This window comes from Falco cherrug, chromosome 16 (assembly GCF_023634085.1).
Source record: "Falco cherrug isolate bFalChe1 chromosome 16, bFalChe1.pri, whole genome shotgun sequence".
NCBI classification, from domain to species: Eukaryota; Metazoa; Chordata; class Aves; order Falconiformes; family Falconidae; genus Falco; species Falco cherrug.
The window spans coordinates 3616184-3633640 of NC_073712.1; the positions used below are offsets into that span (position 1 = coordinate 3616184).

Consider the following 17457-nt stretch of genomic DNA (forward strand, 5'->3'; position numbering starts at 1 on the left):
GCTTGTGGGCAGTTTATTTGGAAGGGCGAGCGAATGCAATCCTTTGGGAACCCTGAGTTGTGTCTGAGGCTGGGGATCAATTTGGCAGCCCCCAGATGGGCTTTGGGGCCCCCCTGAGCCCCCCAGTATCACGTTTTGGGGTCCAACCCCCTCTGGGCCCTTTTGCTTGCGGTTTAACCCCCACCAAGGCCCCTCTGTTGGGGCCCGGCTCCCCTCCGAGCCCTGTCAGCCCGCCGCTGTTTGGGGTCTCGGACCCCAAAGCCCTTTGATTTGACGATTCACTCGTTCCAGGCCCCCCTAGTTTGGGGTCTGGCCCTCCAGTTTGGGGTCTGGCCCCCCGGGGCGGCCCCGCCCCTTCCTGCCCCTCCCAACATGGCGGCCCCCAGCGCCCAGCCGGGGCGGGCGGAAGTGCCCCTCCCAACATGGCTGCCGGCGGCGCCCTGCCACCCCGAAGATGGCCGCTCGGGGGCCGGCCGCCGCGCCCTCTGTGGCCGCCGGGGGCGGGCGGTGACGCGGCCGGGCCGGCGGAGCGGCGGGGCCGGCGGGCGGAGTCACAGCGCGGCCGCCCGAGCGGGCGCAGCCCCTGCGGTGCCACTCCCAAGATGGCGGCGGCGCTGCCCCGGCTCTCCCTGCCGCTCCCGCGAGAGGGGGGGGGTGAGTCCTCGCGAGAGCTCGGCGCGGCGGAGGCGGCCGACATGGAGCCGGGCGGCGGCGCGGGGGGCGCGGGGCCGCTCCCCGGTAACAACAAGGCCCGCGGAGGAGCGGCGCCGCCCGGCAAGGCCCGCGACCTGGGCCGCCCGCCGCGCAAGGACTCGGAGGTCAGCGCCGCTGCCGCCGGGCCCGGCTCCGGCTCCGGGGGGGGGGCGGCCTTCCCGGGCGGGGCGGGCCGGGCCGGGCCGCGTCCTCCTCCCGCCGGGGACCCGGGGCCTGCCCGCGGGCTCCACCGCCCGCCTCAGCCCTGACCCGGGCTCCGCCTTCCCCCGGGCCGGGCCTGAGCCGGCCGCTGCCCCTGGAGCCGGGGCCTGGCACTGCGGGGCCTGGCGCGCCAGCAGCCGGGGCCGGTGGCCGCTCCCCGCCAGGCCCGCTCGGTACCGGGCTGCCCGGGCCGGTGCCGTTCCGCCGCCTCTTCCCGCCGAGTCTGGCTCGGTCTGCGCTGGCCGGGGCGTGCGGCTGGCTCTGGTCCCAGCCCCCCGGGGCACCGGCCACCCCGCTCCCAGGGCAGCCCTGGGCTCTCACCGCCCCGCCCGGCGCCTCTCCCAGCCCCGTCCGCCGGTGCCGGCCCGGTGCGGCAGTGAGCGGGCCGCGGTGTCAGGTCCCCTGCGGCGGGTCGGTCCCGCTGTGGCAAGAGGTGACCGACCCCTCCAGGGAGGCACCGAGAACGCCCCCTGCGCCGTGGGGGGCCCGGAGGGTTGTGTGGGGCAGGGTGGAGCTGATGGATCCCATGTCTTTGCCGTCGTGTTCCCTGAACCCAGTTTAATTCCTGGGATGGCCCTAGAGCCGTCGGCTTCCAGGGGTGTCCCCCCCAGCGTGGGGACGCTCCCTGAGGTGACACAAGAGGGCCGTGAGGTCTGTGGGTGCTGGGGAGCAGCCCCCCAGCCCCACAGAGTGGCACAGACCCGTTGCCCTTTGGAGGAGCTGGTGGGTCGGATCAGCCCCTTGCTGAGGAGTGGGCGCCCTGGGGTGGGGAGGGTTTTGCGGTGGGTCCACGTGGGTGACTTAAAGGGAGCAGGTGTTTTGTGCTCTAAGGCTTCTGGATGTTTTTCCAGTCTTGGAGTTGTTGCGGTCTCGCTATTTGCATCTGCTGGCATCACTCCGATCGGCACCGGGTGGGGGATAGCCCAAATTTTCACACATCTCTGCAAAATGGGTGAGCTCTGAGAGCCGCCTGGTCCCGCATAACCTGCTTCCCACCCTGAGATGAAACGTTCCCTGCCTCCTGCTGTATTTTTTGGCCTTTTGGGGCTCCTGGAGTGTTTTAGAGGTGGTGCAGTGGCAGAGGCTGCCCACCGGCAAAGCGCAGCATGGCTCAATGCGGCGGAGCTGTGATGGAGATGCAGGAGGTGGGTAGGAGTTGCCTTGGTAACGTTTACGCTGCTGCGGGTACATTTTTGGGCTCAAACAGAAGATACAGTCCTGGATTCGCGGGAGGATGAGGTGAATTGGGAATATCTTGGGGATTTTGGTTTTCCTCAAAACCGCTGCAATTTAACTGAATTCTTCCTCTGCTTTCAGGGCTATTCGGAGTCCCCAGACCTGGAGTTTGAATATGCAGATACCGACAAATGGGCGGCAGAGCTCTCTGGTAAGGATCTCATCTTGATAGATCAATTAATCAGCCATGATTTTCTTTCCCGGTGGTGATTAAAGCAGCTCTGGCAATGCCAGTATCGCTCCATTCTTGTCCTTAAACGCCTTTTTCATGTTAAAAGGGCAGTGATACTGTCTAATTAATTTTTTTCAGCCTTATGCTGGATGTGTTTTTTGCATTTCCCTAATCTTGGGTAGAACTGCAATTAATGTAGCTGAGTTGCAGCTTTCTCTGGCGGCTCAGTGCAGGTTGTTGGAGATTTTCCTCTGTGCTCTTTTGGCAGAGCTGTACAGCTACACAGAAGGGCCGGAGTTCCTGCTCAACCGCAAGTGCTTTGAGGAGGACTTCAGGATCCACAGTAAGACCCTTCTTTTAGACCTCTGGGGAGGGACAGGGGTCTCCCGAAGGAGACGTGGGGATTGGCGCGTTAGCACTGCGTCAGAAAGCTCGAGCTGTGCACTGGTAATCGTCAGGCGGTTTGTACTGGAGACCTCATTAGTGTGCGTGGGCTGGCCTTGGAGCGCAGCTTGCTGCCTCCAGTGTGCTCAGCATTTGCTGATGTTGGTGTCCGAAGTGGTTCGTTGGCGCTGGGACAGCTCTGCTGGAACATACTGGCATCAGCAAGAGCATCCAGCTTGTTCCCCATCAGCTGCCAGCGCTGGTTCAGATGGATGTGATTCATCTAGTCGTCTGGTGGAAGGCAGGAGACGGTCCCTCCGGGCCGATCACACATCCCTGGGCGTTACTCCCAGAAGCACAGTGTTCCCTGAAGCAGCCCGGTTTTCCCTCATGCTGAATCCTTTTGAGCTGTTCCTGCAACGTTTGTGTCCGGGGCTGGCAGAGGTGCCCCATGCCCTCAGCCTGCCCGCTTTGACTTTTCAGTGCGCGACAAGAAATGGACCGAGCTGGACAAGAACCAGCACCGCACCCACGCCATGCGGCTTCTCGATGGGCTGGAGGTCACCGCGCGGGAGAAGAGGCTGAGGGTTGCCCGAGCCATCCTTTATGTTGCCCAAGGTGACGCCGGGCCTCTGCCCCTTTATTTTTCCCGTTGCTAAATCCAGATAATGGATTGGAGGCGATCAGTTTAAAGTATTTTAAAATCATTTTCTTTCCTTGTATTTTTTAATTTTACCTGGGGTGTCTGGAATGAAGCTAGTTCTCATGGGAGGCAGACAGTTTATAGGAGATTGGTTCAAAATTTGGCCCACTTCCCTGTGCTGTGCCGGCTCTGCCAGATCTCGATTGCATTCCATACAAGAGCGCAGTTCCGTCCTCTGCATCTGACTTTCACCTTAAAATTAAGGCTGTGGGTTTTATTCCCTTTGCAAAATGCGCTGGTGGTGTGGGAGGGCCTCGGGATCCCTGCAGAGGTGGGATCCAGCGAGGGTATCATTGCAGGCACGTTTGGGGAGTGCGGCTCCGAGGCCGAGGTACAAGCTTGGATGAGGTATAACATCTTCCTCTTGCTGGAAGTGGGGACGTTCAACGCTTTGGTGGAGCTGCTCAACATGGAGATTGAGTGAGTACTGAGGGAAGGCGCTTCAGAAATGGCTCTGGAGCTCCTTGGCAGGAGTTTTCCCAGTCTGTGGCAGTCCCATTCCTGGTTTGCCTATCCCTAATGTGATTCCTGCAGCCACTGGAACGACTCCCGCTGTTCTGGGTGGATACGTAGTGTAGGGTTATACCTGATTTATACAGAAATGTGCTATGAGCTCTGCTGACTGGCAGCAGATAGGGACAGGTCTGTTCCTCCTCCCTCGATTGCGCTGTGAGCAGGGGGCTTGCTGCGGTGGTATCTACTCCAGGGTTTGGCGGTGGTGTGTGGGTTACCTGTGGCAAAGTTAAGCTGCCTCCAAAGGCCCCTCTGAGGCCGTTTTCCCTCCGCAGTAACAGCGCGGCTTGCAGCAGTGCCGTGAGAAAGCCGGCCATCTCCCTGGCTGACAGCACGGACCTGAGGTATGGAGCAGGGCTGGGGAGAGGGGATGCTCTGGGGTCGAGGAGGGGGATCCAGCTGCTCGTTCCTTTGGCAAGCTGAGACGGGCCAGTTGGCACCGGAGGGTGTCCCAGGGCTGTCCCAGCTTCTGCCCCGGCTCTGTGAGCATCGTCAGGCGTGCTCAGGTCGGCAGATGTCCCTTGTCCTTGGCCTACACAGCAGGCATGTGGCTGCTTGGGGACATGAAAGCAGTGAAGTATGGGAAAGCAATTTTTTGCCCCATTTTGAGTTGCAGAGACCTTTTTCCCCAGTGCCTGAGCACCGATCCCCTGGTGTGGAGTGGGTGCATGGAAACCAGCTGTGGTCTGGGCAGATCCAGCCTCCCCCCAGAGCCCTGGGTGCCGGTGGTGCCTCCATAACTCATCCCAACCTTTGGTGATTGGCCCAACCTTCTGCTTTTTGCAGGGTGCTGCTGAACATCATGTACCTGATCGTGGAGACGGTTCGGCAGGAGGCGGAGGGGGACAAGCCCGAGTGGAAGAGCATGAGGCAGACCTTCCGAGCAGAGCTGGGTGAGGACCAGGTGCCTGGGGCTTGATGGGACAGAGGTTACAAGGGCTGAAGAGCAAGAGAGTGAGATGGGCTTTGGCTCTAGGCCTCGGTTCATAGGGACTGGCAGCACTGGGTTGGTTGCTGCTAGGCTGAACCTTGCTGGTGAGGTGAGGGGGGGATGGGCAGGGGAAGCCACTCAGCCTTTTGTGCTATCTGGGTGCTCTCCCTGGGGAAAAAAATGTCAATAGTGGGGCTGTTGTTTCCTCTCAATGAGAGGTAAGAAATTAGGGGAGTTTACAAGGCCTTGGAAAGGAAGAGAGGAGCTGTCTGGGGTGGGATGAGGATCTTGGAGAATAGAGGGTGTGAGGGTGCAGGGGCTGGTGGCCCTGGCAGTTGGGGTGAGGACAGGGATGAGGAATGCCTGCTGATTGCTGCCATGTGGTTCCAGGAGCCCCTCTGTACAACAATGAGCCCTTCTCAGTCATGCTCTTTGGGATGGTGACCAAATTCTGCAGCGGCCACGCTCCACACTTCCCCATGAAGAAGGTGCTGCTCTTGCTCTGGAAGGCTGTGCTGGTAAGGAGAGGCTGTGGGGTGTGCTGACACGTGTCTTGCGGTTTGGCGTTTGGCAGAGGAACAAGTTCTGCCCTCGGAGCTGGCTGTAATTGCTCCATCCTCTTTTTCTGGCGTTTAGCCGAGTAGATTGCACCCTATTAAACCCACCCCTGGGTTTCATCCCGTAGGGGAGCATTGGATGTCGGTGTCTGGAGCTGGATACAAAGGGATGGACCCAAAGCAAGGTCCCTGTCTGGGGTCTGCATGAAAGAAAAGGTCCAGACACTTCGGTTGCGAATGTCTGAGCACCCTCCTGTCCCTTTGGCCTTTCACAGTGACAAGAGCAGCATGGGGATGGGCAGCTCTTCGTTTTACACCCTGGGGGAAGGATTTGGGACGGGCAGGTGGAGGTGGCCCTGGCGCCAGGTGTTGAGGGGTCCCCTGTCCATGCTCAGGGTGCTGTGGTCTCCCTTGCAGTGCACTCTGGGGGGCTTTGAGGAGCTCCAGAGCATGAAGGCAGAGAAGCGGGAGATCCTGGGCCTCCCGCCGCTCCCGGAGGACAGCATTAAAGTGATCCGCAACATGCGAGCTGCCTCCCCGCCTGCGTCCGCCTCCGATCTGATCGAGCAGCAGCAGAAGCGAGGCCGGCGGGAGCACAAGGTGAGGCTGGCGCAGGGAAGCTGGGGACAGGGACGTTACTGGGGGCATGGCTGGGGTCGGGGCACTGATCTTGGAGCAGCTTGTCCCCGGGATATTCACCTGTCTGCCCTTCTCTCTCCAGGCCCTGATTAAGCAGGATAACCTTGACGCTTTCAATGAGCGAGACCCTTACAAAGCTGACGATTCCCGTGAGGAAGAGGAGGAGAACGATGACGACAACAGCCTAGAAGGAGAGACCTTCCCCCTTGAACGTGATGAAGTGATGCCTCCGCCCACCCAGCATCCCCCCAGCGACCGCATCACCTGCCCCAAGGGGCTGCCCTGGGCCCCCAAGGTCCGGTGAGTCCGTGGGGCTGACCTGCAGGGAAAGCTGGAATACGCTGTCGAAAAACCAGGCTGTTCAATGTTGAATACTTCAACAGGGGTGTGGGGAAGATGTTGGGGATGGGGTGGTCACTTTGGTGCTGTTCCCTTGGTGGGGTGGGCTCAGCACCATCTCCTTTATCCGACCACGAGGCTTTTGTTGATGCCCTGTGCCTGGGCTGTGGTGTGCCAGGTGGACAGCAAGATGTGACTCTTCCCTTTTTCGCTTTGCTCAGAGAGAAGGACATTGAGATGTTTCTGGAGTCCAGCCGCAGCAAGTTCATTGGCTACACGCTGGGCAGGTGGGTTCCCGCAGAGCCAGCCTGGGGGGCTGCTGGTTTTGGGGGGTTCGTGGTAGAGGCTGCTGGTGTGGGGGCTGCCATTGCCCTCTGCTTGGCAGCAGAGAAGTCCTGAGCTTGCTGGCTGCTTCCTGGGTGGCGTGGTGGTCTCTGGCCCGTGCATGGGTGGCTTTCAGGTTTGCTCCTGCCTGCACCCAGCCTGGCTCTTTCCCTTCTCTCTAGTGACACCAACACCGTGGTGGGCTTGCCCAGGCCCATCCACGAGAGCATCCGAACCCTGAAACTGGTGAGTGCGTTGGCAGCAAATTCCTCCAGCCGCTGCCGCTGTGTTGGGTGCCCCTTCCCCGTACCCCTGCATCAATCACAGGTCAGGGCCAGTGGTGCATTTTCCTGACCCCTCCCCAACATGCTCAGCCCCATGACGGGAGCAGCCTTAAGTTTTCATGCCAACCCCGATCTCCCAGGCTGGCTGAGCCCCTTTCCTTACTGGCTTCATGCCTTTTTTACTGGGGTTGTCCCAGAGGTGAGGCGGGTGGCCAACACCCTGCCCATCAACGCCGGTTACCCACTGGAGCAGGAATAGCAGGGTGGGACTTAAAATTATGATGGGACTGGGCTGGGGCTGGTGGCATCGATGGGGTGGCCCGTGCTGTGAAGCCCTGTGCTCTTTCTGTGCAGCACAAGTACACGTCGATCGCAGAGGTGCAGGTGCACATGGAAGACGAGTACCTGCGCTCCCCGCTCTCTGGAGTGAGTGTGGGGATGAGGATGGGATGAAGATTTTGGGCTGGACGTTGAGGACACTGTTCTGCCAGGCCTTTTGGCTTTTGGCAGGGCTGGGGGGTTTGCTGAAGGGCTAGGAGGAGTGATTTCTCTGGGGCAGAGGGTGGGGTGTGTGAGGAGGCTTCGGGCAGGTGCCGAGGGTGTCCCATCCTTGGGGTTGGACGACCTTGGGCTGAGTAAGGCGCGTGGCACTGGTGGCAGCTCCTGGTAAGAGGTTTTTTGGTCTTCCCTGGCACCAGGGGGAAGAAGAAGTGGAGCAAGTCCCTGCGGAGATACTGTACCAGGGCCTCCTGCCAAGCCTGCCACAGTACATGGTGAGCTGGGGTGCACTGGGGGTCCGTGGGCTCAGTGGTGGGGGCCTCCTTCCACTGCTCCCTCCATCCCTTTCCAGTGGTGCCCCCAGGTTTTCTTCCCTCCCCACATACGTTACTCCCTCCTGCTGTGGGGAGAGGGGCCTGTGGCCAGTCCTCCTGCTCCCATACCCTTTTCCATCTCTCCCTTCTCCCCAGATCGCTTTGCTGAAGATCCTCCTTGCCGCAGCCCCCACCTCCAAAGCCAAGACAGACTCCATCAACATCCTGGCAGACGTCTTGCCGGAGGAGATGCCGTGAGTGACTGTGGAGGGCGAGCAGAGGTGCTGGGTGGTGGTGGGGAGGGAAGGGGGGGTGGGAGGGAGCCAGGCAGGGTGGTGTGGTTTGGGCTGGGGCTTTGCTGAGGCCTCCTGGGTGATCTGACCATCCGCTGCTCGGTGGTGTGCCAGGAATCGTGCGTTGCCAGGGGAGCTGGATGCTCAAGAGCCCAGGGGATGGCAGGAGTGTCTGCCAGCACCTCTGGGGCTGGCAGGGTGCGGATAGTGCCCCAGCCCTAGGATCCCTCTGTGTCCTCCAGGACAACAGTGCTGCAGAGCATGAAGCTGGGGGTGGATGTCAATCGGCACAAGGAGATCATCGTCAAAGCCATTTCTGCTGTACTGCTGCTCCTGCTCAAGCACTTCAAGCTGAATCACATCTACCAGGTGAGATGGGCCAGGGTCCAGCCCCCCTCTGCAGGGCTTTGGGGGTGGGCAGGACCCAGGCTGGGTCCCAGCTCACCCGCCTTTCTCCCCAGTTTGAGTACATGGCCCAGCATCTGGTCTTTGCCAACTGCATCCCGCTCATCCTGAAGTTCTTCAACCAGAACATCATGTCCTACATCACTGCCAAGAACAGGTAGCAGAGGGTGCTGCCTGCCTGCATCCCTGCTGGTTGTGGGGAGGGGTCCCTGCTTGTTTTGCCCTCCACAGTCCTTCCCTGGCTGTGCCTTGGGTGCCAGTGGACCCGGGAAAGTGCCCACTGCAGCTGATCTCTGGTGGGTGGGAGGTGTGGGGCTGCGTTACCCCCAGGCCAGGTAGGATCTGGGGGAGCAGGATGACACCCTCTCTCCTTCCCGCAGCATTTCTGTCCTGGACTACCCCTACTGTGTGGTGCACGAGCTGCCGGAGCTGACGGCAGAGAGCCTGGTGAGTCGCTGACTTCTCTGCCGGGTCCTGGCACCCTGGGGTGCTTCCCAGGGGGAATTGTGGGTGTGGGGAGGTGGTGGGGCTCCAGCATCCAGCTCTGGCACTCTCAGCACTCCTGTGCTCAGCCCCTGGCGCTGCTGGGGCTTTGTGGGGTGCACAGAGCTGGCGGACGCCTCCTGCCTGCGTGCTGTGCTGTACCTCTTTGGGCGAGGGTCCTCGGACCAGAAGACCCTCTCCTCATCCCTGCTCCGCTCTCTTGCCTGACCCCTGCCTCCGCTGTCCTGCAGGAAGCCGGAGACAACAACCAGTTTTGCTGGAGGAACCTCTTCTCCTGCATAAACCTCCTGCGCATCCTGAACAAGCTGACCAAGTGGAAGCACTCCCGCACCATGGTGAGGGCCGGGGAACCCACGGGGGGTTCAGCCCAGCCACGCTGGGCTGTCACGGGGTGCCTGGGCTGGGCGAGGGGGCTGTGGATACCTTGGGGTGCCCTTTGTTTGGCACCCCAGACCTCGCTGGGGAGCGGGAGCGGAGAGGGCGGGATGGAAAGGGAGAGGGAGAGTGCACACCACAGGGAAGGGTTTGTGGGTGCTGGAGGAGGTGGGTGGCACGCGTGCGGTGGGAGGTACCCGCACGTGCCCACCCCAGCCGTGTCACCCCGCTGTCCCCGGCTGCCGGGGGGGGGCTGTTCCCCGCAGATGCTGGTGGTGTTCAAGTCAGCACCCATCCTGAAGCGGGCGCTGAAGGTGAAGCAGGCCATGATGCAGCTCTACGTGCTGAAGCTGCTCAAGGTACAGACCAAGTACCTGGGCCGGCAGTGGAGGAAGAGCAACATGAAGACCATGTCGGCCATCTACCAGAAAGTGCGGCACCGTCTCAACGACGACTGGGCTTACGGCAACGGTACGTCCTGTGCAGCGGCTGCAGAGCGTCCCGTTACCGACTGTCCTTCCCACTCCGTGCAGTGACGTGTCTGTGCCCAGAGCTGTCCCTCTGCTGCTTGGGGCTTGGGCGGCCCTTGGGTCTGGTGTGCAGGGAAGGGATGTGGGGTGGTGGCATCGCGGAGAAGAGGGAAAGGGCTGGCAGCGGCTGGTGGAGCTGTTGGTGGCTGTCAGCTCTGCACCCTGCGTGTTGCTCTTTGTAAGGACCTGCAAAGACCTTTCCCAGGGGGGCTGGGCCGGCTGAAGAGCCCCCCAGCTCCCCTCTGACACCCCTTTTCCCTCTGCCCAGACCTGGACGCCCGTCCCTGGGACTTCCAGGCGGAAGAGTGCGCCCTGCGCGCCAGCATCGAGCGCTTCAACTCGCGTCGCTATGACCGGGCGCACAGCAACCCGGATTTTCTGCCTGTGGACAACTGCCTGCAGAGCGTGCTGGGCCAGCGCGTGGACCTGCCCGAGGATTTCCAGGTCAACTACGACCTGTGGCTGGAGCGGGAGGTCTTCTCCCGACCCATCTCTTGGGAGGAGCTGCTGCAGTGACGGATGGTGGGGAGGCAGGAGGGGTTGCTTTGGGGAGATCTCGAGGCTGGCCTGCTGCCGAGGGGCAGGGGGAGCAAGGCTTTTTGGGGGGTCTGTGGGGGCCTGGACCCCCGTGGTGGGCTTGGGAAGAGGCTGGAGCTGTTGGGGTCCTTGCCAAGACACCGTCCTGCCCCTCTGCCTCCTTCCAGGCTGTGCCAGGCTCAACCCTGAGCGGAGGATGAGGGCTTGGTGGTGGCCGCAGTGCCCTGGGGGTTTCCCGTGGGGTGGGGGGGGGACCTGTGCGATGCTTTTGGAAGCAGCACCCCCACCCCCCTCCTCCTGCCCCCCACCAGCCGGTGCCGAGAAGGGGGAGCAGGCGGCGGTGCGGGGAGCTGGGCAGCGAGGCGAGGGTCCCTGTGGCGCTGCTGTGGGACACGGGGAGCAGAGGTGGCTGTGGCAGGAAGGCAGTCTGTCCCCCTGCCCAGACCCTGCCTGGGGACGCGGTGGCGGGGTCGGGGGGGCTCTGGGGGGATGCTGGCGGGGGGAGTCGAGGGGCTGGAGACTGCAGTCTTCCCTCGCCCCGCTGGGTGGGGTGGATGAGCTGTACATATATATATATATATATATCTATTTCGTGATATCTGCTCCGAGTGTGCCTGGGCCCCGTGTGTCCCCGTCCCTCCCGCCCCTGGGAAGCAGCAAGGGATGGACCCCGCGATGGGGCAGAGCTGCTGCACGGGGCTCCCTGGCTCGTGTCCTTGTCCCTGCTCCCTCCTCAGGTCCCACTGTGGGTGGATTACCGCAAGATTTTAAATATTTATCTTGCAACTGGATCTGTTGGCTTTGGGGGAGCTGGTGACCTTTGGGGGTGCAGGCAGGAGCTGGCAGCCTTCCCTGAACCCCCTCGAGTTCTGTCCTGGCGTTCCGGTGCTCGTGTCACTGGGATTTTCTTTGGCCCCTGCTCCCAGCAGAGGAGCCAGGTGTCAAACCCCGCTCCCCAAAGCCTGCCCTCGGCAGAGCTCGGCCCGGCGCCTTGCTGTGCCTCAGTTTCCCTGGCAGAGGGGGGGCAGCAGCCCCAGCTAGCTCGGGTGGGTGAAATCCCAGGAGTTTCCCCCCTGGTTTGAGCAGGGAGGGGCAGAAGGAAGCTGCTTCCCTGCCCAGCTGTGGTGATGGCTGTGGGCACAGGGAGGTGGCACAGCCCCAGCTGCCTCCCTGTCGCCTGCTGGGATGCTCCAGGAGCGAGGCCAGCCGTGGGGGTGCTCAGCCACTGGCTTGGAGACCTTCAGGGGGGCTCTGAGGCGGGAGATGCCAAACTCAGCCCTTAGGAGACATCAGAGAAGCCACAGCAGCTCAGCCTCAGTGGTACCGTGCTCACAGTCTGCAGGCTGCGCAGCCTTGAGAGGGGCTGTGGGACCTATCCTGCCCCCCTCCCCCTTAGCCACGGGCAGGGGCTGGGTGGTGGCATTGAGCTGGAGCCCAGCGATCCCTCCAGGGTCCCTGGTGCTGCACCCTGATCTCATCCCGCCGTAAGCAGCACGGATCGGGGTGGGGGGTGCTGTGTCCTGAGCAGAATCTGGCCGATCGGGGTGGGGGGTGCTGTGTCCTGAGCAGGATCTGGCCGATCGGGGTCGGGGGGGTGCTGTGTCCTGAGCAGGATCTGGCCGATGGGGGTGGGGGCTGTGACCACCGCTGTGGCGTTGCATTGGGTGGTGCGTGTTTGCAAAGCGTGCTGAGCCCTCGCTGGGGGTTTTCCTTCTGCCCGGCTGCCCCCAGTGCCCCCCCTGGACCCCGGACCCCAGTCCCAGTGCAGGAGCCGGCCCGGGGAGCCTGGTGGGACACGGGCAGATGAGGTGCGAGCCCGGCTGAGCGCTCTCCATCTCACCTCGCTCCCCTCCGCCTGTGCCAGAATGTTCCCCAGCTGCGCGGGGCCATCACAGACGGCGGCTTTTATAGTGCTGCCGGAGCCATAAATAACTTATTAAAAATGTGTTTTATTGTTTATAAATGAATAACAAAATCCCCGCCAGTGGAAGGCGGGCTGCGAGAGCCAGGGTGCAAGATGTCCCAGGCGAGGGTGGGCACCCGCTGGGTGCGTGGCCGGGCTGTGAGCTGCCCCCCCGGGGGGCACCCGCCGTGGCCAGGCTGTGCCGGGGGTGCCAAGCCTGGTGGGTAAGGAACACCCGCACAGGCTCCCTTTGGCTGCAAACCTTGTTTTGTGGCCCAAATCAGGCTGGACTGACAGGTTGGATGCCTCCTTGAGGGGGGTCTGTGGTGCTTGACCAGCCCCCGACACCCCACCCCCCCCCCCCCATCTTAGCATCAGGATGCTGGAGACCAGGAGCTGGGGCAGGGTGGGGGTGGGTGGCATCACAGGTTTGGGGTTTTTTTTGGCACAAGGCGGCTCTTGAGGATGAGGCATCTCCTGGCAGTAAGGAGAGTGGGAGCAAAAGGGGGATTCCCATTTGTGGCTTCATCTGGCTGGGGGGGCGGGGGGGTCACGCTGGCTGGAGGACAGGGTGGGACATGCTACTGAGACGCGGTGCTTGGAGGAACTCACCGTGCACCCTGGGTCCCCTGGAGCAGATGAAGCGTGTGGGATGCGACGAGCTGATCCCCCACCCAAGACACCCGGGACTGGCTGTACAGGTACCACCGCTAACAGGCTTCCTGCAGGCCCCCAGAATGGGGCAACCCGCCCCCCCAAACCGGCCACTGGTGCCCCCAACACCCTGAGCTGAGGCACCCGGGATGAGGATCCCACCCGCTGGGATTAAAGCACCTCCTGCCTCATCGATCTGAGGGGTCACAGGGATGGGGTGGCTATGGGTGACCCCCCCAGGGAAAACCGCTTTGGTTTAAGTGTCTTCATCGCCGCAGCCCCCTGCCCTGTACTGGGTTACTGCCCATCCCAGGGGGCTCCACGTGTTGTGGGAGCTGGTGACTGTGCCAGGGGCTTGTCCTGAATCTTGTACCCCCTCCAAGCGGGAGCAGAAAGGGCTGCCGTGGCTTGGGGGGGCTTTGGGGGTTCCTTGAACACGGCTGGGATTTTTGCTTTGTCCCCAGTAACACCCCCCGACCACCGGCAGCCCCCATGGGTCTCCCCAGTGTGGTTGGACTGGGACGTGAAGAGCCCAATTTCTGTCACTGCTGCCTGCACTGGGGATTGACAGGCAAATTTCAGCTGGGGAGGGGAGCGCTACCCCCAAAACAACCTGCTGCCCCCCCCGATGGTGCTCCCCTGGCACCCCACACCGGCACAGCCCCCTCCCCTCATGTACCCAAGGCTGGTGCCCCCCGGGTTGGTCAGGGGGCCTTGCAGCCGGGGGGGGACAACGACCCTGCTGCAAACCACTGCCTGTCTCCATCACGTCCCATCCACTGAAGGTGCTTTGGGGGGCTCAGGGGTTTTTTGGGAGCTGCTTTCGGGGTCCTGAGCTGCCAGTGCCAGCTCTGCTGGGGCGGACTGGGTTTGGGGGTGTCCTCCCTCCCCCGGCAGCCCCGCTTTGACCACCCCTCACCGGAGGGGCACCACGATGGAGTAGGCTGAGATGCAGGAAAGCTCGTGGAGATCGGGGTGCGTGGGGAAGGGGGGAAGGGTGACCCCACCGACCCGCTCCCCACCCTGGTGCTGGGGGGGGGAGGGGGGGAAGGACGAGGTCGGGTGGGGGTGGGGGTGCGAATGGTCCGTGTCCCTCCCCACGGGGGGATCATGTAGCCCAGTTCAGCAGGCTGCTGGTCGCCTCTTTGCTCTTCATCCTCAGCGGCACCAGGGTGGGTGACTTGTAATCTTCGGGTGCTGGCTCGAAGGGGTGGGCACCCAGGGCCGCGGGGGGGAGGCTGTGCAGGGAGTAGAGGCTGTTGATGCCGGGGTGGGGGCCGGGAGAAGCAGGGATGCCCATGAAGCCGGTGATGTTGCTGTGAGTGTGGGGGTACGGAGACATGCAGGGGGACGGGATGCTCTCGGGGGGCAGGAGCCCCGCAGGGCTTCCCGGGCCAGAGCTCGGCCACAGGTTGTTCTGCAGCTGAAAGAAAGGATGGGAGGGGGGGGGAAAGCCCTAAGTGGAGTGGGGGGAGGCCAGCTGAGGGGGGGGAACCACATCCCCCCACCTTGGATTCCCCTCACCCACAGGGTGCAAAGCGAGGGATGCTTTATTTTAATCGCCTGGGGCTGTTGATCCCTGGGTGAAATCTTCCTCCCCTGCCATCCAGGGTGGATGTGGGGGGGTTCGCATCAGGGATGTGCATGAAACTGAGTTTTAAATTATTTTTACACTTTTCAGTGTTGGGGGGAGAAAAATAACGGCAGTTTTGCAGAAAAGGGGGGTGGGAAGCACTGATGGATGTGGGACAGCTACAGGGGTTTCTTGGGGTGGGGGGGTGACACCCCAAAGCCTGTCCCAAAGGACATGTTCCCACAGGGGATGGAGTGGGACATAAAGCAGCATCTTCCTGCATGTGGTAAAATGTGACGTTGCTGTTTTCCCCCTTTTCCATCCAGGACCACGTGCCTTTCTCACGGGTGGATGGAGCTGCATCCCATGGGGGATGGGCCCCTGGGAGACAAGGGGCAAGAACAGGTGATGTGGGTCACCCCACGGGACCCCCGTGGGCAAAGGGATGGGACCCCTGCCCTGGGCGGGGGCTGGGGCAGGCAGCGCCACAGCATCTCTCACCTCCTGGATTTTCCCGTAACGTTCTCGTTTTCGCCACTTGGCCCGTCGGTTCTGGAACCAGACCTGGGGGATGGAGGAGGGGGCTGAGGTGCAGGGACCCCTGCCCAGGCAGCCCTCTGGTCATGGCCACGCTCAAATTCCCGCAGGAAAGGAGCCCTAATGGTGCCCCCACATCCCGGTAAAGCGGAGATGGAGGAAGCTGCCCTTGCATGCAGCCTTTTTCTCTACCAGTAGCAGAAATATCTCTTATCCCTCTTGGGAAACAAGCGGTCCTGCTCTGGGCACCATCCTTTTCCCTCCCTTGTGCTTCCAGGCCTCCTTCACCCCAGGTTTTGATGCAGAATGAGGCTCTTTGGGTCCTGCGTGGTCACAATGACCCACCTGCATGTCCCCTCTGTGGTGCTGGCTGGGGTGGTGCTGGGTCGAGCAGCACCTCCCGGGGCAGAGGACGTGGTGCGGGGGTGCTCAGCGCCCAGATTTCACGGTTACAGGTAATTCTGTTGAAATCCAGCCCCAGCCAGGGCTCCAGGCTGTGGTGGGTGCTGAGGGGCTGGGCGGTTGCAGGCTCAGGGTGTGCATCCCCTGCCTGTGCCGTGTCCCCAGATTCTGCCCCACAGGGAGGGCAGCACCCAGGACTCGGCGGCTTGAGGTACCCAGCACCCAATGGGTGCTCCCTGTTTGTTTCGTTACCCGCTCACCTTTGCTCTTCTCCCTGCTGGGTGCCCCCTCCAGCCGCCTCTTCCCGCTGGGAGCCTCAAACCGCAGATGCCTCTGGAAGCACCTCGCTGGCCTGACGCAAGCGTGATGCTGGCAGAACCGGGGTGGTGGGGGAGGGCCTCATCCTGCCCCACCTCCTGGGACATGCTACCCCCCCCCCCCACCCCATCCATGCTGAGCTCCCAGGGATCCCTCTCCTGGGATGGCAGCTCCATCGCTGCTCATCCTGGGCTGGAGGTGGAGGGGGGATCACATTTAGGGGCTGCTGAGCGGGGCAGGTTGGCAGTGACCTCCCAAATTTTGGCTCTTCCTGCCCCTCGGGTGCTGCAGAGAGGGGACAAGGGGAGAACTGGAGAGAGCTGAGAGGCAACCAGCACCCACACCCCGTGGCGGTGGGTGAAGCGTGTGCCGGGGGCTGGATTTCCTCTCCAAGGCATAGCGTTAATTCTCCTGGGAAAAACAGCTGCGGAGGAGGGGAAAACCTCCTCCGGCTCTGCCCGCCACCACTCGGGGTGGCCGTGCCCGTCCCTACGGGAGCTGGGGACCCGCGCCCGTACCTGCACCCTGGCTTCGGTCAAGTCTGTCCGTAACGCCAGCTGCTCGCGGGCGTAGACGTCGGGGTAATGCGTCTTCTGGAAGACCTTCTCCAGCTCCTCCAGCTGGAACGTGCTGAAGGTTGTCCTGTTCCTCCGCTTCTTGCTTTTGCTCTTGCCCAGGGGCTCGGGGAGCTCAGGGACCCTGTGTTCCTGCAGGCTGCCCAGGGGTGCTGCCAGCGGGCACCCCAGCTCCCCCGGGGCTTTCACAGGGGCCCGGCAGGATGCGGGCATCACCTGGTACCCGCCTTTGCATCCCTTCTCGCCGCCTGGCAGGGGGAGAGGCACAAGGTGGGGTGGTGTTAATGGTGCTAATGAAGCCAAAAGCCCCCCCGTGCCCGCAGCCCCAACCCTCCCCTCCCACCTCTGCGTGGCCCCAGCCATCCTGGGGGGATGTTGGGGTAAGGCTCGGGCAAAGGGCTCGGCACAGGCATGCAGCGGGTCAAATCCATCATGGGGGAGAGCAAAATTCCTGCTGGCTGCGGGGCTGTGGGCATGCAATGGCCCCCGAGGGTGGGGGGAAGCCCGGCCAAAGCAGCGGGTGGCTGGGGACCCCGCTCGGGGACCCTTTTGGATGCTGCTGTTAAGGGATGGGGGGCAGAGAAGGCGAGCGCAGGGCTGCCTTGCAGGCAGGGTTTACTCCATTCTCCTCGTCCCTCTCCTCCAGTTCCCCTCCCCCCCCCCCAGCACAGGCTGGCGCCTCCACCCTGCCCAGCTGTGCCCACCGCAGAGACATCGGTGCCACCAGCACCCCCAGCCCACCCTGGCGCTGGGCCCTATCCAGACCCCCGTGCCTGAGCTCGGTTCAAGGGCAGCCTTTGCCTGCCCCCCTCCCTCCCCCACCCCCAGCATTTCCCTGCAGCTGTAACTCTCAGGAAACCATTTGGAAAGGAGTGAAAAATACCCCCACCCACCCCCCCCAGCCTTTTTGCTTGGGAGGAGCTCCCCCTCCCCACGCTCCTTCAGGGCTGGGGGGCAAAGCAAGAAATATGGGGGTTCCCCCCTTTCCCCTGGCTGCTGCTGCTGCATCTCTGGGGTGTCTGATGAAACGGGTTCAAGATCA

At 62.5% G+C, this 17457-nt stretch overlaps 2 protein-coding genes across 2 annotated transcripts; one reads left to right on the plus strand and one right to left on the minus strand.

Moving 5' to 3' along the window:
- Positions 1 to 587: 587 nt before the first annotated feature.
- On the plus strand, positions 588 to 10937 carry STRIP1 (striatin interacting protein 1). Its single transcript, XM_055728256.1, has 21 exons — positions 588 to 818; positions 2233 to 2302; positions 2592 to 2666; positions 3191 to 3325; positions 3710 to 3830; positions 4199 to 4267; positions 4710 to 4816; positions 5245 to 5372; positions 5829 to 6011; positions 6133 to 6350; positions 6611 to 6676; positions 6896 to 6959; positions 7352 to 7423; positions 7696 to 7770; positions 7966 to 8063; positions 8345 to 8471; positions 8564 to 8664; positions 8888 to 8954; positions 9242 to 9346; positions 9653 to 9857; positions 10185 to 10937. The coding sequence occupies exons 1-21, from the start codon at positions 603 to 605 to the stop codon at positions 10430 to 10432; spliced, it is 2550 nt and encodes an 849-aa protein (XP_055584231.1). The 5' UTR covers positions 588 to 602; the 3' UTR covers positions 10433 to 10937.
- A 3181-nt stretch (positions 10938 to 14118) lies between these two features.
- On the minus strand, positions 14119 to 16628 carry ALX3 (ALX homeobox 3). Its single transcript, XM_055728307.1, is given in 3 exon segments — positions 14119 to 14490; positions 15073 to 15147; positions 16359 to 16628. Coding segments are annotated over 3 exon segments (717 nt in total).
- Positions 16629 to 17457: the final 829 nt, after the last annotated feature.

What these genes read in the sequence shown, in the direction of transcription:
- STRIP1 (XM_055728256.1), top strand. Translation starts at nt 603, where the DNA reads ATGGCGGCGGCGCTGCCCCGGCTCTCCCTGCCGCTCCCGCGAGAGGGG. An exon ending in CTGCTCAACATGGAGATTGA is followed by an intron (nt 3,831 to 4,198) that starts GTGAGTACTGAG and finishes TTCCCTCCGCAG; the next exon opens with TAACAGCGCGGCTTGCAGCA. An exon ending in TGCTCTGGAAGGCTGTGCTG is followed by an intron (nt 5,373 to 5,828) that starts GTAAGGAGAGGC and finishes TCTCCCTTGCAG; the next exon opens with TGCACTCTGGGGGGCTTTGA.